Raw genomic sequence first — 22,011 nt, 5'->3', positions numbered from 1 at the left:
GCTGAATGATGATAACGGAAGCGATGCAAACGGGACAAGCTGTATAACAGAACGAGTACTCATAAGTCAAAACGGGGCGGGGCGTCGCCAACCTTACTTCCTGGTTTTGGGATTTCGTCACCAGTCCCCTGTTTTTCAGCCCTATTTGGCGGGAGTCAATCGGGAAGAAGCCGTTCTGCATTGACGCGTCGTTCCATCATTCGATCGGTAAACAGATACATTTAAATCGTATGATTTATTTCACTGGTATACTGCACAACCTCACTTAGTCGCGCTTTTGTGTTCATACCTATGTTGCGTTTGTAACAAAATGAACTGTAAGCCACAATCAATGTGGCCTTAGCCATAACAAAGCTAAACTCGGGCTAGCTGCCTTTACAGATAATAATAATAATAATAATAATAAATAAACATTGGAGATTCTTGATTGCACATACGGATCTCATATTTGATCACATCAGGTGGACGAGGTGTAGAGTACCGTAACTTATTAGGTTTTCTTATGGGCAGTAAGTGAACGTGACGTGATAGTCCTTTATAATCTTTTTTTTTTTTTTTTTTAAATCGGTTATGCTCCACAAAGTTTTTGCAACTGGCACTATTGAGGATGATACTTTTTGTCTTGCCCCGTTCCAGCGTAGAACATCTAAACATGCACCCTACCTGACTTGCTTGTAGACATTATGGAGTTTTCCAGCAGAAGAAGGAAGTTTGCCATCAATCCTCAGAAGGAGCTCTATGGACTTCCTCTGCAGTTCTATGGACAACCACCCCTTGAGAACATCTCTCTCACTGAATTTGAAACATTTGCGGTGGAGAGACTGAAATGTAAGCTGACAATGAAAGATGTTTAAGTGTGCATATTACTTCTCAATTTAATCAATCATCTTTTATTGTCCCCGTAGTGTTGAAAACTGTTGAGAATTTGGGCGTCAGCTATGTGAAATTATCTGAGCAGTACATCAAGAAGTTGGATTCGGAGTTTAAAAACTTGAATTTTCCTTACAGAGTAGATTCTGTGAGTAGAACGCTTGACGGTTGTATTACTAGTATATTAGTTAAATAGAAATAACATACTAAAACTGTTGTTTCTTTTTCTGCAAAACACAGAGCGGGCCAAGTGAATACGAGAAACGAAGAAAGGACCACATCTCCCACTTCATTCTAAGACTTGCCTATTGCCAGACGTAAATGATGTTTGCAAGTGTGCAATGTGTGTCAATTAAACGGGAACCAAAATACTTTTCTTGCGGAATCTTTTACAGGGAGGATCTCCGAAGGTGGTTCATACAGCAGGAAGTGGACCTAATGCGCTACCGCTTCAATGACCTAAATCCCAAATTGAAGCTGGAGTTTCTGCACAAAAATAATCTGCAATATGATGCGGTATGATTTATTAATTATTTTTTGATAACCATTGCAAGCATTTTATTTTAATGTTAGTCATGTTGCTTATTAATTTTACTCATCAATGCACTTCGATTATTTACTGTAAGGAGAGTTAAGGTTGAATTACGTTGAAATACGTCTTTATATTTCAAAGATTTGCGAATTAAATCTTGTCTTTCCTTTTGATGTCGTATATGTTGAACCAATTGGTATAATTCCCCAATTTAAATATCCATTTGAATTTAAGTTGAATTTAATTGAGTTAAAAAATTGTAAATCACATCACCCAAAACTGATCTTCTAAAGAATTCCACTAGATGGTGCTGTTAGACAACAGAACACAACATTTCCTTGTTCTATTTCTCATAAATATAATAAACTCAGTTAATTAATTTATGCATGTAATATATCAAACTTCATCAATGGATGCTTGTAAAATACAGCCAATGTTTAGAAATCTTATTTTCAAACACATTAGTGAATAACTCCTACTGATTTCCATTCAATCAATAAATGACAAGAAATTGAAACATGAAATGATACTTTCTTGAAAAATAGATAAACTACAAAAAAATCAGAATATGAAATCTTCATTGTTGAATAACATTACACACCTAATATGAATCAACCACAGATGTACTGTACGTTTAAACTCATCCTGATAACTGACTAAAATGATTTCAGATTTCTGTCGAGGAGAAGCGAGCTCTGCAAGATAAACTCATCAACTCCAGCTACGGCGTGAGTGGAACCACTGTGGAGGAACAAGATTTCTACAAAGTGAGTTCCTCAAGTCTTACCCACTGTGCTTCTTGGGTGGTGTCGCACTCCAGACAATTGATCATAGTTGTTGTTGTTGTTTCCAGAACTCTGTCTAACTTGCCAAACCTTTTGACACTGCTTCAGGGCAGTAAACTGGCCTTAGCTCTTCATTTTGTTCACCTTGCGTAACTTTTTGAGATTTTGTCAGAGGCAGTGCATGATACCGAAATGAACAAGAACTTGACATGAAGAACAGATATTTGTGATTTTATTTTTACAAATAAAGATTAATTCTTGCATGTGAATTCAGATTTGAAGCTTTAGCTCTGTTTATTTTGGTATTATATGTTAAGCAATTCTAAGTAAATCCTTGGATATAAACATAATTTTAAGCTGTAAATGCCACAAAAGGGTTGTTTTGACGCATTCAAAAAAGTATTAACATATTATAACAGTGTTGCTCTGTTTCCTGTTGTCAAGGTTCCTTTCCAAGATGCTTTGGATCTGGTACGAACAAGAAAAGTCTACCTCAAAGCAGGCTACGTTTACATCCCTCAGCAGGACATCGTCACCATTGTGCTCAACGATTTTCGCACAGGGTTGTCTAAAGCTCTTGCGGTAGGTGTCTTAAGCTCCGCAATATTTAGGAAAGCCTTGAGCCTTGAAGTTCTTTACTGCTGTTGTACAGCGAGTTCAAACTTTTTTTTTTTTTTTGAGGTAGCTGTTGCAGGAGGGTTCAATCTCCAAAAGCTTTGTCAGTTCTGCGCATGTTATCTGAAACAAGAACACAATTATATTTATTCTACAGTATTTTCTCAACTGACCATTCGATAGAATCCTTTGAAGCACTGGTTTGAGCCAGTCGTCTATGTTCAGTATGCATGAGAGTGCATGAGAAATGATTGACGCATTGTCAGTCTCTAATTAGTTATTTTTCCTTGGGCACTGTGGCGGCTTGCAAATTAAATTAGAGGCACAAGATTGGACCAGAAAGGATTGGTCCTCTCCAGAAAGCCGCCCATTCATTTGTCCTGAAGTGTTCAAAATATGTTCTCATTCAAGGATTGAAATAGTTTGGTGTTGATCGGTAAAAATTGTGTTTTTTGTATGTATAAAATGTCCTTTTGGTAACTTCAGTAGATTCATTCACCTGAATCACAGACTGGGGTGACTCATTTATCGTCTCTAACTTTACCTTAACATACTCTACTATTACATCAATTTTTCTTATGGTTCTAGCTAAAAGAGAAATATTTGCCACGTCTTTTCACCTCACCCGCTCCAAAAAGTGTCCTTGGTAGCAGGCAGAATCAATTCTTCCCCAATAGTAAGGGGCTTCTAAGCTTTAAAAATGCAGTCCACAACTAAGAAAGATGCCTTTTGTGCAGACACATTTGTTGAAGCGGCTTCCCTCTATCTGTTTTTTTTGTCCTTCATATTGAAGTTCTTAAAAAAAATCCAAGGTTGCCTTTAAGTTTTCAAGGTTTCATGGTTTCGTTAGCTCGTCAGTCATTGCAAGCAATGGTGTTGAGCTTGTTTTTTTGCCTGTTGCAATAAACCTTAACTCAGGAGGGTGTCCTGGTACTTTTAAATATCACCTTTATTTTTTGACACGAAGTGTGCGACCCTTCTGCAGCACCATTGCTCGCATGTTTTCCCCCCCAAAACAACTCTGGCGAATTTAGGGTTTTTTTGCAAAGTTTTTTAAGGTATTATTCACTGATGTATAAAAATCATGCGCCTGTCTTTGTTACACTATTCAATAATCTACAAATTGGTCAAGGTCAGGGAACTGCGTTAAGGACCCCTGCACAAGATTGAGGTTTTTTATCCACCTACAATCCCATTGACTATTCCTTTTTTTTTTTTTTTTTTTTTTTTTTAAACAATACCTTTGCTTGCATGAGCTGTATTGCCACTCTGCTTGTTCGCCTCAGTGCCCCGAGTGCTGGCAAAGAAACACAAAGGTTCAAGTGAGGAAAACTCGTGTGCACATATGACACAAATGTCTGCAGGGTGGATTGGGTATAACGAGGCTATATCCAACCCCCGCACATGGATGCAATGTGGTTGTGGGCGTGGAAGGTACAATGTTGATATGCAGTGCACTGAACACCCTCAGGCTCATGCAACATCATGCAATATGATGCTTTCGGGGGAGCTGGAGGCATTTTCTGTAAAACGCGGTATGTGACGAGACAAAAGGTCCTGTTGTGTAGTGATGAGAGGTTGCAACTAGAGTGCAAAGCAACACTGCTTTACTGTTATGAATGGATATATAGGTACCTAGCCTGAGGTGTTGTTCTGCTAGAAAGACGCTATTATTTATAACAGCATGGGTGTATTTTCACCCTTAAACCCCTGTGAACTGTTGAATATTTGTCCTCTATATTATGGCATTATATTTTTACCCATAAATCAGGAATAATACCTTTAGTTGTCTCCTTAACTACTACATTGGTGCTGCTTAATCATAAGTCAAACTCTATGTTACCACTATCAAGACTGTAATGTTTTCATCTGGTTGGTTTTTTCGTTTGCAGCATTCCGAAAATATTCCTCACTTGAAATCTATTTTTTATACGCTTAGATTTCTTTTCACATTTGCGTATTTTCATTGTGAATATAAGATTAACGAAACTGAAAAGTAAGGATAAATGTGAATTTGACATTTGTTAACAGCACTGTCAAATTTGACAGATTAAAAATGCCATCATTTAAAATAAAGCTGAGATTTTTTGGGGAGTAATAACTACTACAATTGTTTTTATCATTACGGAAGGTATCACAATGTCCACTTGATCTTATTTTAATGGACAGAGCATTAAAATTCTCAATAATATACTGAAGGCAGCTGTGGAAGTGTTGAATGCCGAATCAAGCCTAGTTTGTCCCCAGTGAATGCTAAACATTACAGGGCGCATAAAGTCACTGTTATTTTTTAAACTGGGCCGCACATGTCTGTCAAGGGACTGGCAGCCATCTTTTTGAAATTAGAAAAGCTAATGAGAATGCAATGTAAGTGCACAATTAAGTGTAATGGCTCATGTCGTCCGCTGGGGACACTGGGTGGCTGTTTCGATGTAGTACTTGATGATCGTCCCATGTGACTCCTACTCATGGTTGCATCATGGGGTTTTTTTTGTGCTCTGTGAAGCATTACGTGGCTGTGTAAGACCGACTGTGCAAAACTACATCGTAGTTGATTAGAAGACACATTCATTAAATTTACAAGGAGAACAATCCATAAAGTGAAGTGTGTTTTGAAGCAGACTTAGCGCAGGTAAGGATGGCCATTAATTACAAGCCGAGGAGCACAATGAACACCAGATTGTGTTGGCCATTTTGTCAAACTGTTGGATTCTCATTTTGTTGACGTATATTTTGGGCAGCGCTCACGCTCCCCCCAAAAAATCAGCCACGTTACGAATCCATATCATTCTGTTCTAATTAATTCTCTCCACAGTCCTTAATCTTTCCCCTCAACCTGCCGTGTTCGGCTCGTCTCATCCTTCGACCCACCCTGTTTACTATTACTCAAACGATACCACTCTCTCCCGCAGCTGACGGCGCGTTCGCTACCGGCGGTGCATTCTGATGAACGGCTCCAGCCGCTCCTTAACCACCTCAGGTAAGCCACGGGATTCATAACTTTTGGCTGCCTCTGTTTCTCCCTTGGGGACATACAGCCGAATAGGCTTTTGGCATCAAGGGGCATTTGTGGTCCAGATGTTTTACACAAACAGAGAGCCCAGTTGACTATATGCATGATAAAAAAACAACAATAAAAGTTTCATGAATTACACGTTATAAACAAACACAGTAAGAATCTGTCACTTTATTTTCTCAAAGCAATTGTGTAATCTTTAATGACTCCTCCCTTGCCGTTGATTAAGTCCATTAAAAAGCAATCGAATCGTTCATTTAATCATTGCCTTGTATCAGCCTAACAAACTGGATCATTTGTCTCTACATGCTGATCAAAACCACCCTCTGGAAAGGCGAACACCAGTGAAAAATCAATACCAACGTAAGCAGCTCAGAATCTAGCGAGGGTGTCATTTTTGGGATAAAGGGAAGCACATTAATAGGATAGGCGAACCCATGTTGACTGATTGTTGTAAGAATTAGTGGGCAGCTTGTTGCGATTAGTAGGCAGTCCCCTAATCTGTGGTGGCGGTGCAGAATAGAATAAAAAGCACTGCCACTTGAGACTGCCAAAAATCTACTGATAAGATTCACTGCCTGTCAAGTTGCAGTCCTTGGGGTTTACCACGAGGTCAGTGTGGCAACCACGACGTGTTTAGCTTAGTATTTTGCGTTACTACCGGTTTAGTTTACTCATCAAAATTCTTGGGAGAACTTCATGAAGTAAATATTTTCCAACAGTCTGTGTGCTGCTAAATTATGTCTGTTGCATTTTTGTGTGTCAGCAAAACAATTCAAATTGTCCTTGAAGCAGGGTTCTTCATAAACAGTGAACCGGGGCCCCTATATGACTGTCATCTTGATTAAAAAAAAAAAAAAAGTAATGACAGAAAAGTAACATTTTTTTAGGCTTAAAAACTGCAGTACACTCAATATATAGATTGAAACTCATCATATTATATTAGGAATAATAAACAGGACCAGTAGCATTTCTGACTGAGCCACCACCCAAAATTTAATTTGTTTTAATGTGAACGTTTTGAACAGTACTTTTTACATTAATTGCTCATTATTTCAGCCTTTAGTGTATTCTGAAAATAAAGATGTATACACATTTTTCCTTTTTTAGCCATTCCTATTTGGGACAGGACTACAGCATCCAGAAGAATGTTGGTAAAATCTCCTTGGAGCAAATTGATTCAGTAAGTTGCTTGAAATCTCATTTTGCTGCTGTCATTTAAATGATGCCAGTGTGTTCTTTATTAAGCAGTTCTTATTGTCCATCTCCAGCTCTCGGGCAAATCTTTCCCCCTGTGCATGAGGCAGCTGCATCAGTCCTTAAGGGAGAACCACCACCTCCGCCATGGCGGCCGCATGCAGTACGGCCTCTTCCTCAAGGGCATCGGCCTCTCTCTGGAGCAGGCACTGCAGTTCTGGAGGTCGGAATTCATCAGAGGCAAAGTAGATGCGGACAAGGTTAGTGCTTTCATGACACCTGTCGAAACATTCACATTTTATTTGGACTGTACAATTTCACTGAATAGCCGCAGAGAAATATTTCTACATTGTTGCACTTAGATACGCATTGATAATTTTCAATCTAGCAACTGAAATTAACCCACGAATGTGGTTTTGATGAAATTGTTACTGGCACAATAGATTTTTGTTTAAAAATGTATTTAATTAAAATGAAAATTTTATTTCACTTTTGGCTACATTTTATTTAGGCAACAATCTAGGCACAGATGTAAACATTGTCGTGACTCTGACAGTTTGTTACTATTTTCTATCAACCTTCATTAACTCTACTTTAACTTCTGTCTGTGATTGTTAACGAATGCTCTTTTACTGTTATTGTGTCTATTTTACCTCAATGGCTTAACAGTAAATTACACTTTGCAACTGCGAAGGAAAGCCATGAGCCAAAAAAAAAAAAAAAAAAAATCCTTCTCCTTTAAATAAGATGCAGTGTGTTCTGTCGAGGCTGCGATGCATGAAAATATAACTCGTGTTTCATTCATATTGTAAAGAATGGGCTCTGCTTCTTTAATGTTATTTGGAGTCGGCACCTGTATTGCAGTCTAATGTAATACCTTTGCGAAAACCAACCCCGTGGTGGTTCCATAGCTCATCTCTGAATCCACATCAATGAATGTCAATTGTAGTTGTTTTTTGGATTTGTTTTTGCACTTACCAAACAACGCTAATTATTTTTGGATTCAAGCTGCTGTGCTCCGCTGTCTCTTCTTCCAAAAGCACACCAGCAGAATAATTCACAACTTGCTCAACTTCCCTTGTGTGTTCCACCACCTGGTCGTGTGACGACTTGAGTGCACTACATTTATGGCTGCTGTAGCTGAATAGTAAATTCCCAGAGGTGTTTTGTCCCCCCCTCGGCATGCTCATGTTGTATGTGTTGTGTCAAAGGTTGGTCTACAGGTTAGGGTTTAGGGTTTCAAAGTGGTTTTAAAACTAGGGTTAGGGTTTCAAAGTAGGGTTTAAAACTAGGGTTAGGGTTTCAAAGTAGGGTTTAAAACTAGGGCTAGGGTTTCAAACTAGGGCTAGGGGTTCAGAATGTTTTTTGTAATTAAGTATTACTACTCAAGATATGATCCAAATTTGACCAGCTCATTCCCCAATAGCTGGAAATTCAACTTTTAATTTGTGCATCTATAACTTGTTAGCAGTATATTACTCTCATACCTTTTTTTCTGAGTGTTGAAATGCCTGTGGTGCAGATTATATATTTTTTTAATGTTTTTTAATGAAATTACATCCAAAACAGTTTGGACCTCGAGGGAGATCAGTCATTATGGAGTATGGACTGTGCCTAAGAAGCCAATCCAAATGTACTGTATACACACGTGCACGTACACGTGCACTTACACATAATCCCTTTGATTGTGTCCTATTTTTTTTCTGTCTCAGGGCTGCAGGTTTTTGTGAATGTGTCCTCATGAGCCAAAATGTGCACAAGCTACAGCTTTTGTACTCGTCTATTTCGTTCCTCCTACCTCTTAGATGTTCTTAACGCTGCCAGTTTGGAGGTCAACTGTATTAGAGTACATACAGGATTATTAAGAATGTAGTTGGAGATTAAATGGCAAACTTTAAGGCAGGGGCTTGAAACTCATTTTAATCCCTTGTCACGTCATCTTCAATTAATTATTATTATTATTATTATTATTATTATTATTATTATTATTATTATTATTGGGTAGAAGAACATGTAAATGACTTGCCATGGGAGAGACTGAAACACCAATATGCTAACCTCAGTTGTGCTAAATATGAATGTGCACATGTCTTGTTATGAAGCAGTGAATTATTATTTCAATAAGATGCTAGCTAAGCGATCTAGCTATGGTGTCTTATGATTTGGAAATAAACATTCAAGGTGAGTAAGTAAAGGCAAAATTCACGCAGTCACTTTGTTGGTCTCGTTTGAAGGTCTAGCCCGGATAAAAGTTACTTTTCACATCATAGTTAGTGCAATGATTTTAGGGGTGTTATGATGTCCTAATGATTCTTTCTAATAGCCATTAAACACACTAAAGTGGGAGCAGAGTGTCAGTGTTCGTCTTAATATAGGTGGGGATACCTCGACACTGGAGATTACCTCATGAATCTTGAGAAGCCTTCAATAATTAATATAAGATTTATCGTCCTCTGAGATTTGATGTCTTTTAAATTGCCATGCTAGATTGTTACATTAGCAAGTTCAGGGGTTTTATTGCAGCATGAATGTGTTATTGTGTGTGCGAAGGTAGGAGCGCGCTGTGTTTTACTGTTTGAGTTTTAGAAGCGAGCAACCTTAATTCTCTTTTAATGTCTGCACACTGCTGCGTGCTGTTCGAAAGTGATGCATTGTGCGGCCTGTGAGTGACCCCCCCCTTGTGCACAACTCCCTCCCAGACCCACATGTTCTTTGGCAGCTAACATCTAAATTCCTTGGTCAAGACAAAAATGTAAACAGGCAAAGATGGTCATATTAGCCATAATTCAACTAGCTTTGCTTCTACCACAGGGTCCCTCTAATAGCTCCATATTTCCTTGAGGGAAAACAAAGTGTCACCATCGGCATGATGTATAAACATCTCTTTTCACCCCAATGTTGCTCCCCCTCACACACACACCACCATGCCCAACACTACCCTTTTTTCACTCTGTTTTTTAGTTTGACAAAGCGTACGCTTACAGCATCCGCCACATGTTTGGCAAAGAAGGCAAGAGGACGGACTACACCCCCTTTAGCTGCATGAAAGTGATTATGTCAAACCCGCCCAGCCAAGGCGACCATCATGGTGAGTTGATAGCTGTTGGTCGTATGTAGGACACAGAATACCCATTTTTAAAATTTAACCAATTGAGAGTCCCTACACATTAAAGAATAATAAAGCCAGGTGTCCAAATACATTTATCCAGATAGGGGCAGCTGCTTTTTCTGCTAGATAGTCATTACTTTTGCTTTGTCAATCTCTATATCTCCATATTGTTTTTCAGCTCATGTTTAATTTGTATTTGTAGGGTGTCCGTTTCGTCACTGTGACACAGAACTGCTGAAGCAGAAGCTTCAGTCCTACAAGGTATCCCCTAATGGAATCACACAGGTGGGTGCTCAGGCCAACAATGCTTCTCCTTATCCGCCCTCATAATCACTATATGTTTCCCATAGTATTTAATGTGCCATCTGTCAAAAATAAAATGTTTCAAGTTCAATTTAGAAATATCCAACTTTGTACTTCTATACCTTTCCCTGCAGATATTGGACCTGGTCAAAGGTATGCACTACCAGTTGGCCTGCCAGAAGTACTTTGAGCTAACTCACAATGTAAGTAGACTTTTTGTGAAGTTGGTGGTAACCATGGAAACCAAAGGAAGAGATTTGACCTTTATTGTAAAATCTCCCCCACTGCCAACTAAATTTCACAACTATATTTGTAGCAAAATTACTCATGTTGCGTCTGTGTCGATTACAGAGTTAGTGTTATTGCACATTAAGCTTAATGAGGTTCACAAAATATTTAAAAAGTCCCTCGGTATGTTGTGCAGTTCAACACCACAGCCACCAAAGCAAAATGCCACAAAAACTAATTATACTGAATAATACTTTGTTTCAGTCTAATCTCAAATTGAGTTATCCAGTGTGAAATCTATGCAGGTTTAATGAAATGAAAATTTCATATCAGTCCTGACATTTTATTTTGTATATTTTATAAAGTTATATTCAAATTTTAAGATTTTTTTTTTTTAACGCCAGGTGGAGGACGCTAATTTCTCCCTCAGTCATCCCAATCAGTACTTTGTGGAGAGCCAGAAGGTTTTAGGGGGAGGTAAAGATGCCAAGCGTGAGATGGTGGATACCCCACAGAGGTCCCAGGGAAACACTGCATTTAAAAACTCTGCTGCCGCTCGTGAGAAGGCAGCAGCAGTGACTGCCTCAGACACAAACCCATCGCAGGATTTGGACGAGATGACGGAAGATCTTGACTTGAACTTTCAAGATGCTTGATTTGTTTTTGCATTTATAGATATATATGTCAGATTTTTTTTTTTTGCATGACAGGATCTTAACCTTCCCTCCAAAGTCACATTGCTTTCCTCATTAAACATCTTTTCAATATGTCAACGCTGCATTATCCTCGTTCCAAGTTTACTTAATGGTGCTTTGGCGTGAGTTCTGGTTCTGGTGGTGCTAACTAGAACATTTCCCAGCTGCCTCAGTAATATTGTATTTGCTGGCAAGAGTATGTATGAACGGTGGCAGCTGGTTGGATGGTAATAAACAATTCCCCTAGTTGCATTATGCAGCCTTCCCCGAAATATTGCTTTACTCTGCAAAATATATTTCCGGCATACGTAGTCTGCTCACAAACATTTTACCCCCTTCGTAATAAGATGTGAAAAATGGTGGCTGCCTAAAAGTCTGAATCTTTTGTGTTGCGTATTTGGCAATGTAGCCTTATCTTGTTATTTCAGAAAGGGCAGTTTTGTTCTTATCAGCATTCTTTTTTTTTTTTACGCAATTAATTGCGTGAGATCCAATTAGAGTCAGCTCTTGATTATATGAATACAAATACAGTCCCCCAAAGGAAGAACGATACCTTGAATAGTAAAGTGAAGCCTTTTGTAGTTAAATGATTTAGTATTTTGAATAACTCCAGGTGGTGGTGAAGAATTCAAAACCAATGTGTTGCTGCTGACCTGTGTTCTAGGATTCATTGCTGCTTCCATCAGCACACTAGTGAAGCAGTGAAGCACACACAGCTTCAGTTGGGTTTAAGAGTCAAGCAGGATGCTTGACTTTGAGGATTTATCCAAGTGAATAACGGTGGCGCTGTCAGCCAAAGAACATTTTGGTAGCATGTGACACTGCAGCTAGAAGAATCTGCCACTGGAAATGTTAAGCTTCTCAGAAAGGATTTGCAATTAACCATGACCTTGACCTCTATCCTGGTCATTTGCTTCTTTATAGTTTTTTATTCGAGTCAATATGTATAGCCTGGACTCTCTCCTATAATCCCCAAAGTAACGTGTTTTGACAGGATATTTCATTATTAGTCCGCTATGTGGTTCAGAAAACGGATGATATTAACGTAATATAAACTGGAATAAGGTTGAAATGCTTCAAAGATTTCCTGGCTTCTCACAGTGGAGAAGTTGAAAGCACAGTAGCACATCCACTTGTCAATGGAAGGGTGTGTGTATGTGTGTGTGTGTGTGCATTAGGGTTTGGCGTACAGTAATGGCCCCGACACTCAAGCTGCTGAATGCATGTGCTGATTCCCTGCAGGGGTTGTTGGGTAGACAGCTCAAAAGCTTGCTGATGCGTCATGAATTGACACAAGAGTTAGTGGCCAAAACAGACAGGAAATAAGAATCTGCGCGATAGCCTGAAGGGAGACCGATGTTGAAAACAATTCCCTGGATTTCCTGTTTGACGTTGATAGATTGATGAGCTCTAGCTCAAAGCTGTCCACCAGATTGCTACCTGGAGATTGATGGAGCCAAAAAGAAAGTTTTCTTTTCTCTGTATTTCCAGGTTAGATGTAATACTTGAGGGGTGCTACTATACAAATCCTAGTATGATAGAAGTCTTTAAAAATGGCAGTAATTGTTTGTTAGCTCTTCAGATACTGTCATCGGAAGGGAAGAAACTCATATATATCGTATTTTCCGCACTATAAGGCGCACCTAAAAACCTCCAATTTTCCCAAAAGCCGACATTGCGCCTTATATATGGACCAATATTGAGCCACTACAGCAGGCATGTCCAAATATATGGACTTATATATGGACAAAGTTTTAAAATGGGCCATTCATTGGTGCGCCTTATAATCCGGTGTACCTTATATATGGACAAAGTTTTAAAATGGGCCATTCATTGAAGGTGCGCCTTATAATCCGGTGCGCCTTATAGTGCAGAAAATACGGTATATAGATATAGATATGTGTGTATATATATATATGTGTATATATATATATATATATATATATATATATATATATATATATATATATACATGCACATATGTATATGTATGTACAAGGGATTACTGTATACACACATTAGCACAATATGACAAAGCATAGCACCAAAACATATCCTTCTCCATTGTCTTTAAACCTGGCCTTTTACAAAACGCTCAATTTGTACACAGCTGAAAAATGAAATTGTTTTCAGAGCTTCTCCCTTTCCAAAACACTGAATTTATCATTGAAGGAGTGGCCTGCCTTTTATGTCCACACAATCTATTCGCACCATTAAATCTCACCTGACACTGGACATGTATTGAAGAATGAACGTTTGCCGTAATGATAGTTTGGTGGTGCAGCATTGAAAAGGGAGGCCTCGTCTCTCACACAGCTGCACCAGGTAATCTCTTTCTTGTGGTCCGTGCAGTCACTCCCTCGTAAGGCCGTTTCTTTCCCCCTCACTGCTCGGTGCTTCCATACATTTTTCATCTTCACAGCTCCACCAGCAGCTCTCACAATAGAAGTGCAATTTTCCCTTTCCTTGTGATTCTCAGTAACTTGACAGGGCAGGTAGCTTGCACACGCGTGCAGATTTTGTGGCTGCCGTGCAAGCTGCAAAAACACTGACATCAAAATATTTTAACACCTGAACAGCTCTAAAAAGTATACACTGACTGATGACTCAATATTTTTGATAATCATGGTTCATGCAGAGATACCGGCGCAAATATTTTAATCACTGTCATTGTAAGCTGTAGGACAAGACATTTCATACTGATTAAATCAGATAAGAAGTAGCTACAAAAGAATCAGATTCATTTTTGAATGAAATCCTGCTTCCTCCTAAGATCCTTCCATATAAATACATATATTTGAGCAATTTTTTCCATCCCAAAAAAGAACCGCTAATGCATCCCTGCGGGCCGCCACTCAGATAAGATGAGGTAAACTTGGGCTCATAATTGACTTCAACAGTTTACTGCTGCAGCCCTCCAGGGCACTTCACCACCGCAACAAAGCAGTAGCCTAGAAATAATCCACTCGTGTCTCAACTACAGCCTGTGGAATGATTTTGCTGTTAGGATTTTGTCAGCGTTATGATGACAATATTGTACTGCAGCAAAATTACTGCACTTAAAACATTAAAGGGTAAACAATCCAAACATGTTTCACCAAATGAATTGTAATGTTGGACCAGCCCGAACACCACATAAACTGTATTAGCATTAGTGTAGTTGCTAATTGTAGTGGAATGTTTTGATTTGAGAAAAGAACTGAACTGACTAGTAGAATAGTTTGTCTGCTGTTATTTTCACTCTAGGAGCAAATCGTGAAAAAAAATAAAACCGGGTGCTATACCAGGTTTAACTCGCCAGCATGTTGAAAAAATGTCATGCTCTTGATTTAACATTGTAACATGACATTGACTGGATCATTATTATTATTATTATTATTATTATTATTATTATTATTATTATTATTATTACATTGTTGGACTGAATGCCTCACATTTTATTAGCGTGTCTTGTGTTGTTTACGTTTAATCCCACAACTCAGACATGAAAGGAAATACCTAAACAATTTGTGCTAAACCAGAAAATACATCTCATTGGGGACATTGGTGATGCTGAACTTGACACTCCCATCACAGTTGCTGTCGTCTGAGGCGTTTATCTGACATGTCATTGCACTGACCTCAGAAGAGGGAGCGCAGTTGGAAGAAATGAAAAACAACATTGAAGCCCGCCGTGCCTTCATTGTCTTCCTTGTATATGCCGCACCGAAGATGATTGGACTTGTACAATTGTAGCGCCTCACCTGAAATAATGACTGGAATTTAATTTGCATTGTGAGGAGGCCGGGAAGATGATCAATGAGATGCCAGCGAATAAGATGGAAGCAGCATACATAAGTGAAGAACGACACGTGGTAAACAACTGCAGAGAAGTGATGACTCGTTTTCCATTTTAGTATGCTGTGTGTCAGCAAAGGCATGGAAATATAACAAGCTATGACGATATAATGGGAGGACAGATTGTCTTGACAATTTTGGCTTGCTTGAAAACCAAATGAAAGAAAATACTGTCATACAAAAGAAACCGTTTGCAGAATATATATATATTATTTTGTGATTAAATGTTGGCACAGTGCTCTTGCTGACTAGTCTATCCACGCACCAAAAAAAACATGTCAAAACTCATCATTGTTGCCAAAATAACCAATGAGCTTGGGGGGTCATTCATACTTAATACATTTTGAGATAACAGACGGTGTGCAATGGTGAACAACTTCCTAAAACAAATGTGCAGCTCAAGCTAAATACAGTTACCTTCTGTTACCTGTCTTAGATCCCAGCTTGCAAACATAATCAGAAACCGTCAGGAAATCTGATTCTGCTCTCAAAGTGGCCTTTTTAAATGCAGATGATTTTAAGCCCATCTTGTGGATTCTGTCTCATCGGGCGGCTGTATAAACAGAGCCGCTAAAACAAAATTGGTAGTTGTGGTGGTGTTGTTTCTAATATTTTTACAATCGGTGTTGCCACGATTTAAAATGGGTAAAAGGGTGAACACTATTTTCAGCAAATACCGTACAGTGTTATGTAATAAAAAATGGTATCACTTTTCTTTAAATAAACACACCAATGCTGATGTGTCAAATTGCCCACCAAAGATATTTTTGAAGTTTAAAAAAAGTTGAACAAAATCATCAAATGGTAGTTAGATTAAAACCTTGTATTTATGCTGCATGACCACCAAAGCATAATATATGTATATTTTAAATATGACATACGAGTGCATTTCTGTTTGTCTGTCTTTGTAAAAAAAAAAATTTAAAAAAAGTTCTTGTGCACATTAAGTGAATAACAAAAGTGTGACAACATTTCTTGTGGTGTTTGTGCACTATAGGTACACACAGCAAGCCTCTGAGCTGCAATATTCTGAAATTAAGTCCCGGTTGCTGATTCCCCTCAAACCACTGCATGCCTCTATGGATCCTGCAGTTACAATGTGTCAACACACATTTGACATCTTCCGTGATGCTCTTGATTGAGAGGCGGCCGAGAGAGCCAGAGACAATCAACTTGTCCTTCAGATCCTGTTAGAACGAAAATGACCTCCCTCGCTCGCTATCTCATCTTGCTATATTGCAACAATCATTGTGTCTCTTATTAGGATAAAATACCTGTTTATTTGAGGAAATGCCACATTATCGCCAACGATGAATGAGCCATCATTTATTGTTAAAACGCGCTGGCTGCATACATTATTAGCAAGTAACAGCATGTTGCGTGTGAAAACCTCCCCTGCTTTCTCAGCCAATTTAAGAACAAAAGCAGGTGGTATCATCATGCTGCTGCATAACGGATATTTTGCAACCTTTACCCTTGTCCACATTAATATTTCACACATTCTATTTCTGTGTCACTGTCGAGCCAGCGCTATGAAACAAAACATCCGACTGAGCAGGATATTATGTGACTAAAAGACACAGAAGTGGTATTTTAATTAAACATGGAGATCCTTCTCACAGATGAATGACAAAGTAGATTAAAAAAAAAAGTGGCTAAATTAATATTAAATGTTAAAATGTTGCCCTTACATTGCCTGTTTCTGACTGAATATAATCATTTGAAGTGTTGCCATGTAAACCAAAACTGAATTGATAAATTCAAGTTCTGGCTCATTTGGAATTGTAGGTATGCAATATTGAGCTAACAAATAATTGCACATTGTGTTAACAAATTAAATGTTGTCTTTGGTTCCTGAATTTAGTCTAGTAAGTTTGATTCATTATTCACAGAAAATAATTAATATTCTTCTTCATGTCTATAGTGGAATGCAGTCTGAAAATTGGGTTGGATTGAAATACAATTTTCAGGGTTATTTTTCTGAAGACAACCCTCCTGAAAATGTTTTTTAAAAAAATCGAAAATATTAACATTTGTTGCTTTCTCTGTGACTTTTTTGTGTAAACACCAATTCACAAAGGTATCAGCCAAGGGAAAACAAGGGTCAATGATAGATATAACAAAAAAGTCACCAACAAATAATTCAACATGTATTGTACTGTCAGTCAAGCTTGTAACAGCAGTTGCTTCCTTTTTTTTCACTGAGATGTCAATTAACGATACTAAAATGTTAAAGCATTACCGTATATTATTTGAAAGTTGAAGGTATCACACAATTCAAATTCATGTTCCTTGTGGACCTTGTACAGTTCCCCAGGAACCACCAATAGTCCACTGACCACAATTTGAATACTTCACTCACGCTTGGCAAGTCACTGTCAGTCAAACTCAGTCATTTCCATCTCCTCCAAATATATGCAAACCGAAAAATGTTTGTGTTTGTGTCAACAGAAAAACTCCGTCCACTTCTTCCAAGCTGCATTCTGCGTTGAGGACTGTGTAATGGAAAAAAAACACAGAGTGGCTCTTTGTGTGGACTGAAGGATAAAGAAATGTGATGACAGCCGAGAAGTCTTTAGGCACCTTAGACTCAAGTATTTCTGCAAAACAAGACAAATACACAGTGAGTAGAATGATCCTTTTTGAAAATCCTGCATGTAATCTGAATGGGAGCGGAGTTTCGTCACTTGCATTAACACCCCCATACAACTGCAGTGACAAGCTTGTTGTGAAATGGAATTGTGAAGGCATTTTGCAAATGGAAGTATGCATAACAAATGACATACTCTACGGATACTGTATACTGAGACTCCACATAATTAGGGACTCGAAACTGAACTCAAAACAGTCTAGACAGATCTATTGTTCTCACTTCTCTGTAAAACATGCATACGTACCACACTGCTCTCTTTTCCAAATATGAGCGCTGAACCCATCTTCTTGCAGCAGCTTCTGCAATCTACATTGTCCTAAAGTAAAATAATAACAAAACATCACGATAAAGTAAATTGCCAAGTAAAGATGGGTGAGTACCTATGCCAGGTAATGGTACCAATACCAGCCTTATTTCAAGGTATCGGTACTCGCCTCTTGTGGCTGTTTTATGATCAGGAACTAGAAATTAGAAATAAAGAGATTAGGAAATTTCCATTGATGTAATTATATTTTAGGTGAAAATGATCAATTGGGATGTATAAGTCTTTGCTTACAACAATCTGTCGTGGTCTTTTGGGGGGATATTTTATGCATCAAAAGTACTAGTGGTGTCGGTACTTGGTCGCGGTGACTATTCAAGAACTGAGTACTCGTACTCGTATCGGTCTGGGGAAAAAAGTGGAACCGGAACAGAAAACAGGAACAATCTTTGTTGCTGATCTCGTATTGGAGTGGTATAATATTAAATCAGGCTTCGTATTGTGTCATGCAATACAAAATATTTCATTAACGAATATAGTCAAAACTCAGTTATGATTGATTGATTATTGTTTGTGATTAATGGCAGTTCTGTAAAGATTGATTCAATTCCTTACTGTATTTTACTGCAGGCCCGTGTTCTGTTGTTTTTTTATGGGCTGCCGGAGTTATAAAAGCAGCTCTTTGCAAACCTTGTAGGAAGTTTCAAATGAGCTAATATTTGGAAACTCAATCTCAATATTTCAACCTGGAGCATGAAGCACAAGGTAACATAATGCTTGTAACATAACACCTTTTAAAATGCAAATAACCGTTTTGTTGATGTTTTCAGCAGACGTTGAATGAAAGCAAATAGAAAACTTTATGTTCATTTAGTGGAATATGATTTAACCTTGTGTTTATTGGCCTGTCTATATAAATGAGAATAACCACCACGTTTCACAATGATATGCAGGCAGAGGTTAGTTTTACTGGTTAGCTTTATTGCTTTATGGTATCTGTGTAAATGCAATTGCTTACCTGTTTTATGACCCGTACGTCTTGACAAATGCAGTGCTTTTATACCTAAAAGAAAGCAAACACAGATTTTTTATTTAATTTTGGTATAAAAAATAATCATGTGATAAATATTTACATGCATGCATTTGAGAAGATACGTCATTCCATCACTGTGAAAAAAGTAAACCAATTTAATGTAAAAGTCTGGGATTGAATGTATTATAATTTTGAATTTAATTCAGGTGACGTTTAGAACATAATTTTAGTGCTGTTTATACATCATTCGATACAATGTATATCCTTTATATGAATCTAATTAGAGGGACTTTTAAATCAGCAGGAATGTTTATTCTGGGCAGGTTTACTTTTTTGTTAGTGGATGTTAGTTTTGAATATTAAATCAGTTTTTTAATTACCTGTTTAGAGTCTAACTGGACAGCAGCGATGAGGTTTAAAAGATGCATTGCAAGATCTCAAATTCAATAACAGAAAAAAATAAACCATTAGCGGAGACATTGAAGAGTAGGCAGATGAATACTGCAATTTTTCACTCAAATTACAAGTACGTTATAAGGCTGTGATGTTAATTCACAGCTTGTAATAATATTTACGATAACACATATAAGGGGACTTCTTACCTCGTTAACAGCATATGATTCTCAGTCAATCTGTTTACTGATGTGAAACTTCACAAAATGGATTAAGGAAAATCACATGAGTGCTCTTGATTGAGTGGGTTAGTGGATGTAATGCAATAATTTAATTGTATGAACAATATTGCATTTGTTCTGTGAATTATACTGGAAAAACTAAACAAATAGCCAACTATTATATTTAGAGAATCTTACACATGGTACCGGGGTTTATGTTTATTTTTATTAAATACTTTATGTACAAAGACAGATTGGACACACAGAATAAAAGCACTAATTATAAAGTAAACACTGTACATTGCTTGTTTCAACGACAGAGAAAAACAGTTATAAATAAAAAAAGATGTGATTAGACCTAATTAGACCTTTTTAACACAATATCATCATATAAAGGGAAACACTGGGGTCATTTAGAATGTTTTCTTGATTTAGTACTTTCTCTTTCCTATTGTTTTGGGCAAACCATGCATTTACTTTCAAGCTATACAGTGATCACAAACCTGCAATTACAAAATAGTGGCTACACTTTCAAACCAAAAGTGGAGCTGAAAAGCCATATTACTTATTCATTTTTCATGGGGAGTGAGGGTGGATTTTAACCGTTTGGATTTATTGGCAAGTCACAAAATTGCTCACCACCAGGGGAAAACTAGTGCAACATCTGGTGCTTGATTATCATGGGATTAGAGGCAATACATAAATAAAAAAAAACACACACAAAATAAATAGTAAAAAACAAAATCAGATTTTTTTAAATGTTTTTTTTTACAGTTGTGTACAAAGATTTTTCTCCACTTATTGGAATGCAATCAATAAAACAAATTTATCTGCTCTGCAGCAGGGAATTTCCAAAGTGTTTCCGATAAGTCATTTCAGTAACAAATTAAAACCATCGTTTCTTTTTTTGAATTATCAAAGCGGGTTTTGACACCGGAACAATTCATCAACGCACACCGATACTTATCAGAGATCAGTTTCGATAATAATAATTACACCTGGTTTCTTTAACACACTGATTCTCCCAATTTAATTTATGCAGTGATCTGTTCTCCCCAGACTCACTGTGTGAGCTGAATTGCCTTTGCTAAAGTATTTTTGTCTGTTGCATCTCATTTTGAATAGCCACTGCTTTAAGTAGTTATCTGGAATGGGCAAACATGGTTCGAAATAGAAACAATTTAATAGATTGTAGGTCGCGTGTGGAGCACCTTCAGTATCGACTATAGGGATGTTTTCTATATCCACCTCTTGTCAGCTGTAGGAGTGGAGCTTTGAGACTGGGACGGGAAGTGGGCCACTCCTCTTCTGGAAAAACAGTAAAAGCATTTGAGTTAGTGTGTGCAGGTATCACGGTGACTGAATATATGAGCACATTTCATCCGAAGAGATTCTCCACAAAATTAATTTTACAAGGGCTTTGGCCTCTGTCGGCGCAATGATGTGCTTTGACAGCCAGCAGCTCCATCCTCCCTTAAAGCCACATAGCAAAAAGGCGGTCACCTTTTCTGCATGGCACATTGAGCAAGCTTCCAAATAGGAAAATGTTTATGGAGCAGAAAATCAAATCATTGCCCTCTTGGATTGTGGTACACCTTTTGGCAAACTGACTGCAGTTGGAGCGCCCCCCAGTGTTGGAGCTAGAGGGGGGGTGCTACATGCATGGACCCCCCAGATGTCAGGCCATATAATTGACTTTTGGCTATTTTCCATTTTTTACCTTCATTTCCCATAGGGAACATTTAATAAATGTTAATCGCATTTTTTTTTGGGTTAAACCCCTGAAATGTACTTGGCCACCCAAGTTAAAAATTCTAGCGCCGCAAGTGAGCAAGTAGTACCTTGTAATCCTAAAGATGATTTACGTCAAATTTATAATTGTTTTAATTTCAAGTCATGCAGAGACACATCCACGTATTACCATTGGAAACGGCACTGCATTGCAGCCAATTTACACAATTTGTCCAAAGAGAAGAGCCCAACATTGGAGTTGCCATTTGACTGTGAATTCTGAACAGGCACTGCCCTCCTCCTGCTTCCAGATCTTGCATGTAGAGCTAGGAAGCCTGACTGCTGGTTAACAGGAATCCCATGAGTCAAAGCACTCAGAAATCCAGAAGTGAGGTTGTGTATGTCTGCCTTGTGCCTTGGGGTGAAGACTTGCTCTTCTTTAGCCGGTAGGCTTATTTTGTTCAGCAATTGCAGGATGGAGCTCACCTTATACCATGTTATTTTTCATCAGAGAGTGGGCATCATTTGTGG

General features: G+C 38.1%; 3 protein-coding genes across 7 annotated transcripts in view; 1 reads left to right on the top strand and 2 right to left on the bottom strand.

The window, feature by feature from the left end:
• Window positions 1-84: 84 nt before the first annotated feature.
• Window positions 85-11,428, top strand: prim2 (DNA primase subunit 2). 2 transcript variants are annotated; one of them, XM_088385093.1, is made up of 14 exons: window positions 85-207; window positions 679-828; window positions 906-1,018; window positions 1,111-1,187; window positions 1,266-1,386; window positions 2,074-2,169; window positions 2,632-2,769; window positions 5,715-5,782; window positions 6,929-7,001; window positions 7,090-7,275; window positions 9,977-10,103; window positions 10,327-10,409; window positions 10,562-10,630; window positions 11,060-11,428. In XM_088385093.1, exons 2-14 carry the CDS (start codon window positions 684-686, stop codon window positions 11,309-11,311), a joined length of 1,548 nt encoding a protein of 515 aa, XP_088241219.1. In that variant the 5' UTR covers window positions 85-207; window positions 679-683; the 3' UTR covers window positions 11,312-11,428. The 2 variants fall into 2 exon arrangements, with proteins under 2 accessions (XP_088241219.1, XP_088241220.1); XM_088385094.1 differs by having other exon boundaries at window positions 111-207; window positions 637-828.
• Window positions 11,429-16,749: 5,321 nt separating this feature from the next.
• Window positions 16,750-19,158, bottom strand: LOC148393225 (uncharacterized). Its single transcript, XM_088384851.1, has 5 exons — window positions 19,121-19,158; window positions 18,397-18,508; window positions 18,221-18,301; window positions 18,085-18,156; window positions 16,750-17,787 (listed from the first exon to the last, which is right to left on the bottom strand). Exons 2-5 carry the CDS (start codon window positions 18,434-18,436, stop codon window positions 17,576-17,578), a joined length of 405 nt encoding a protein of 134 aa, XP_088240977.1. The 5' UTR covers window positions 18,437-18,508; window positions 19,121-19,158; the 3' UTR covers window positions 16,750-17,575.
• The window catches only part of khdrbs2 (KH domain containing, RNA binding, signal transduction associated 2), a 28,678-nt gene continuing 25,171 nt past the window's right edge, over window positions 18,505-22,011 (bottom strand). For 3 of the 4 annotated variants that reach the window (XM_088384847.1, XM_088384850.1, XM_088384849.1), the window contains exon 10: window positions 19,954-21,057. In XM_088384847.1, the coding sequence (XP_088240973.1) occupies window positions 20,963-21,057 (95 nt within the window). In that variant the 3' untranslated portion in view covers window positions 19,954-20,962. Of the gene's footprint in view, window positions 19,166-19,953; window positions 21,058-22,011 lie in introns of those variants that run through there. The other variant, XM_088384848.1, reaches the window with a different exon arrangement.

This window comes from Syngnathus floridae, chromosome 9, assembly GCF_059516105.1.
Source record: "Syngnathus floridae isolate MCC-2025c chromosome 9, RoL_Sflo_1.0, whole genome shotgun sequence".
In the NCBI taxonomy this organism is placed as follows: Eukaryota; Metazoa; Chordata; class Actinopteri; order Syngnathiformes; family Syngnathidae; genus Syngnathus; species Syngnathus floridae.
The sequence above is the reverse complement of the archived record's forward strand: the minus strand, read 5'-3'. Positions and strand labels throughout refer to the sequence as shown.

Coding starts and splice junctions, on each gene's coding strand:
- prim2 (XM_088385093.1), top strand. CDS start 684: ATGGAGTTTTCCAGCAGAAGAAGGAAGTTTGCCATCAATCCTCAGAAG. Junction 1,019..1,110: donor TTCCTTACAGAGTAGATTCT/GTGAGTAGAACG, acceptor TGCAAAACACAG/AGCGGGCCAAGTGAATACGA. Junction 10,631..11,059: donor ACTTTGAGCTAACTCACAAT/GTAAGTAGACTT, acceptor TTTTAACGCCAG/GTGGAGGACGCTAATTTCTC.
- LOC148393225 (XM_088384851.1), bottom strand. CDS start 18,436: ATGCATAAAATATCCCCCCAAAAGACCACGACAGATTGTT. Junction 18,157..18,220: donor GGTACCATTACCTGGCATAG/GTACTCACCCAT, acceptor ATTTTACTTTAG/GACAATGTAGATTGCAGAAG. Junction 17,788..18,084: donor TTGGAAAAGAGAGCAGTGTG/GTACGTATGCAT, acceptor CTTGTTTTGCAG/AAATACTTGAGTCTAAGGTG.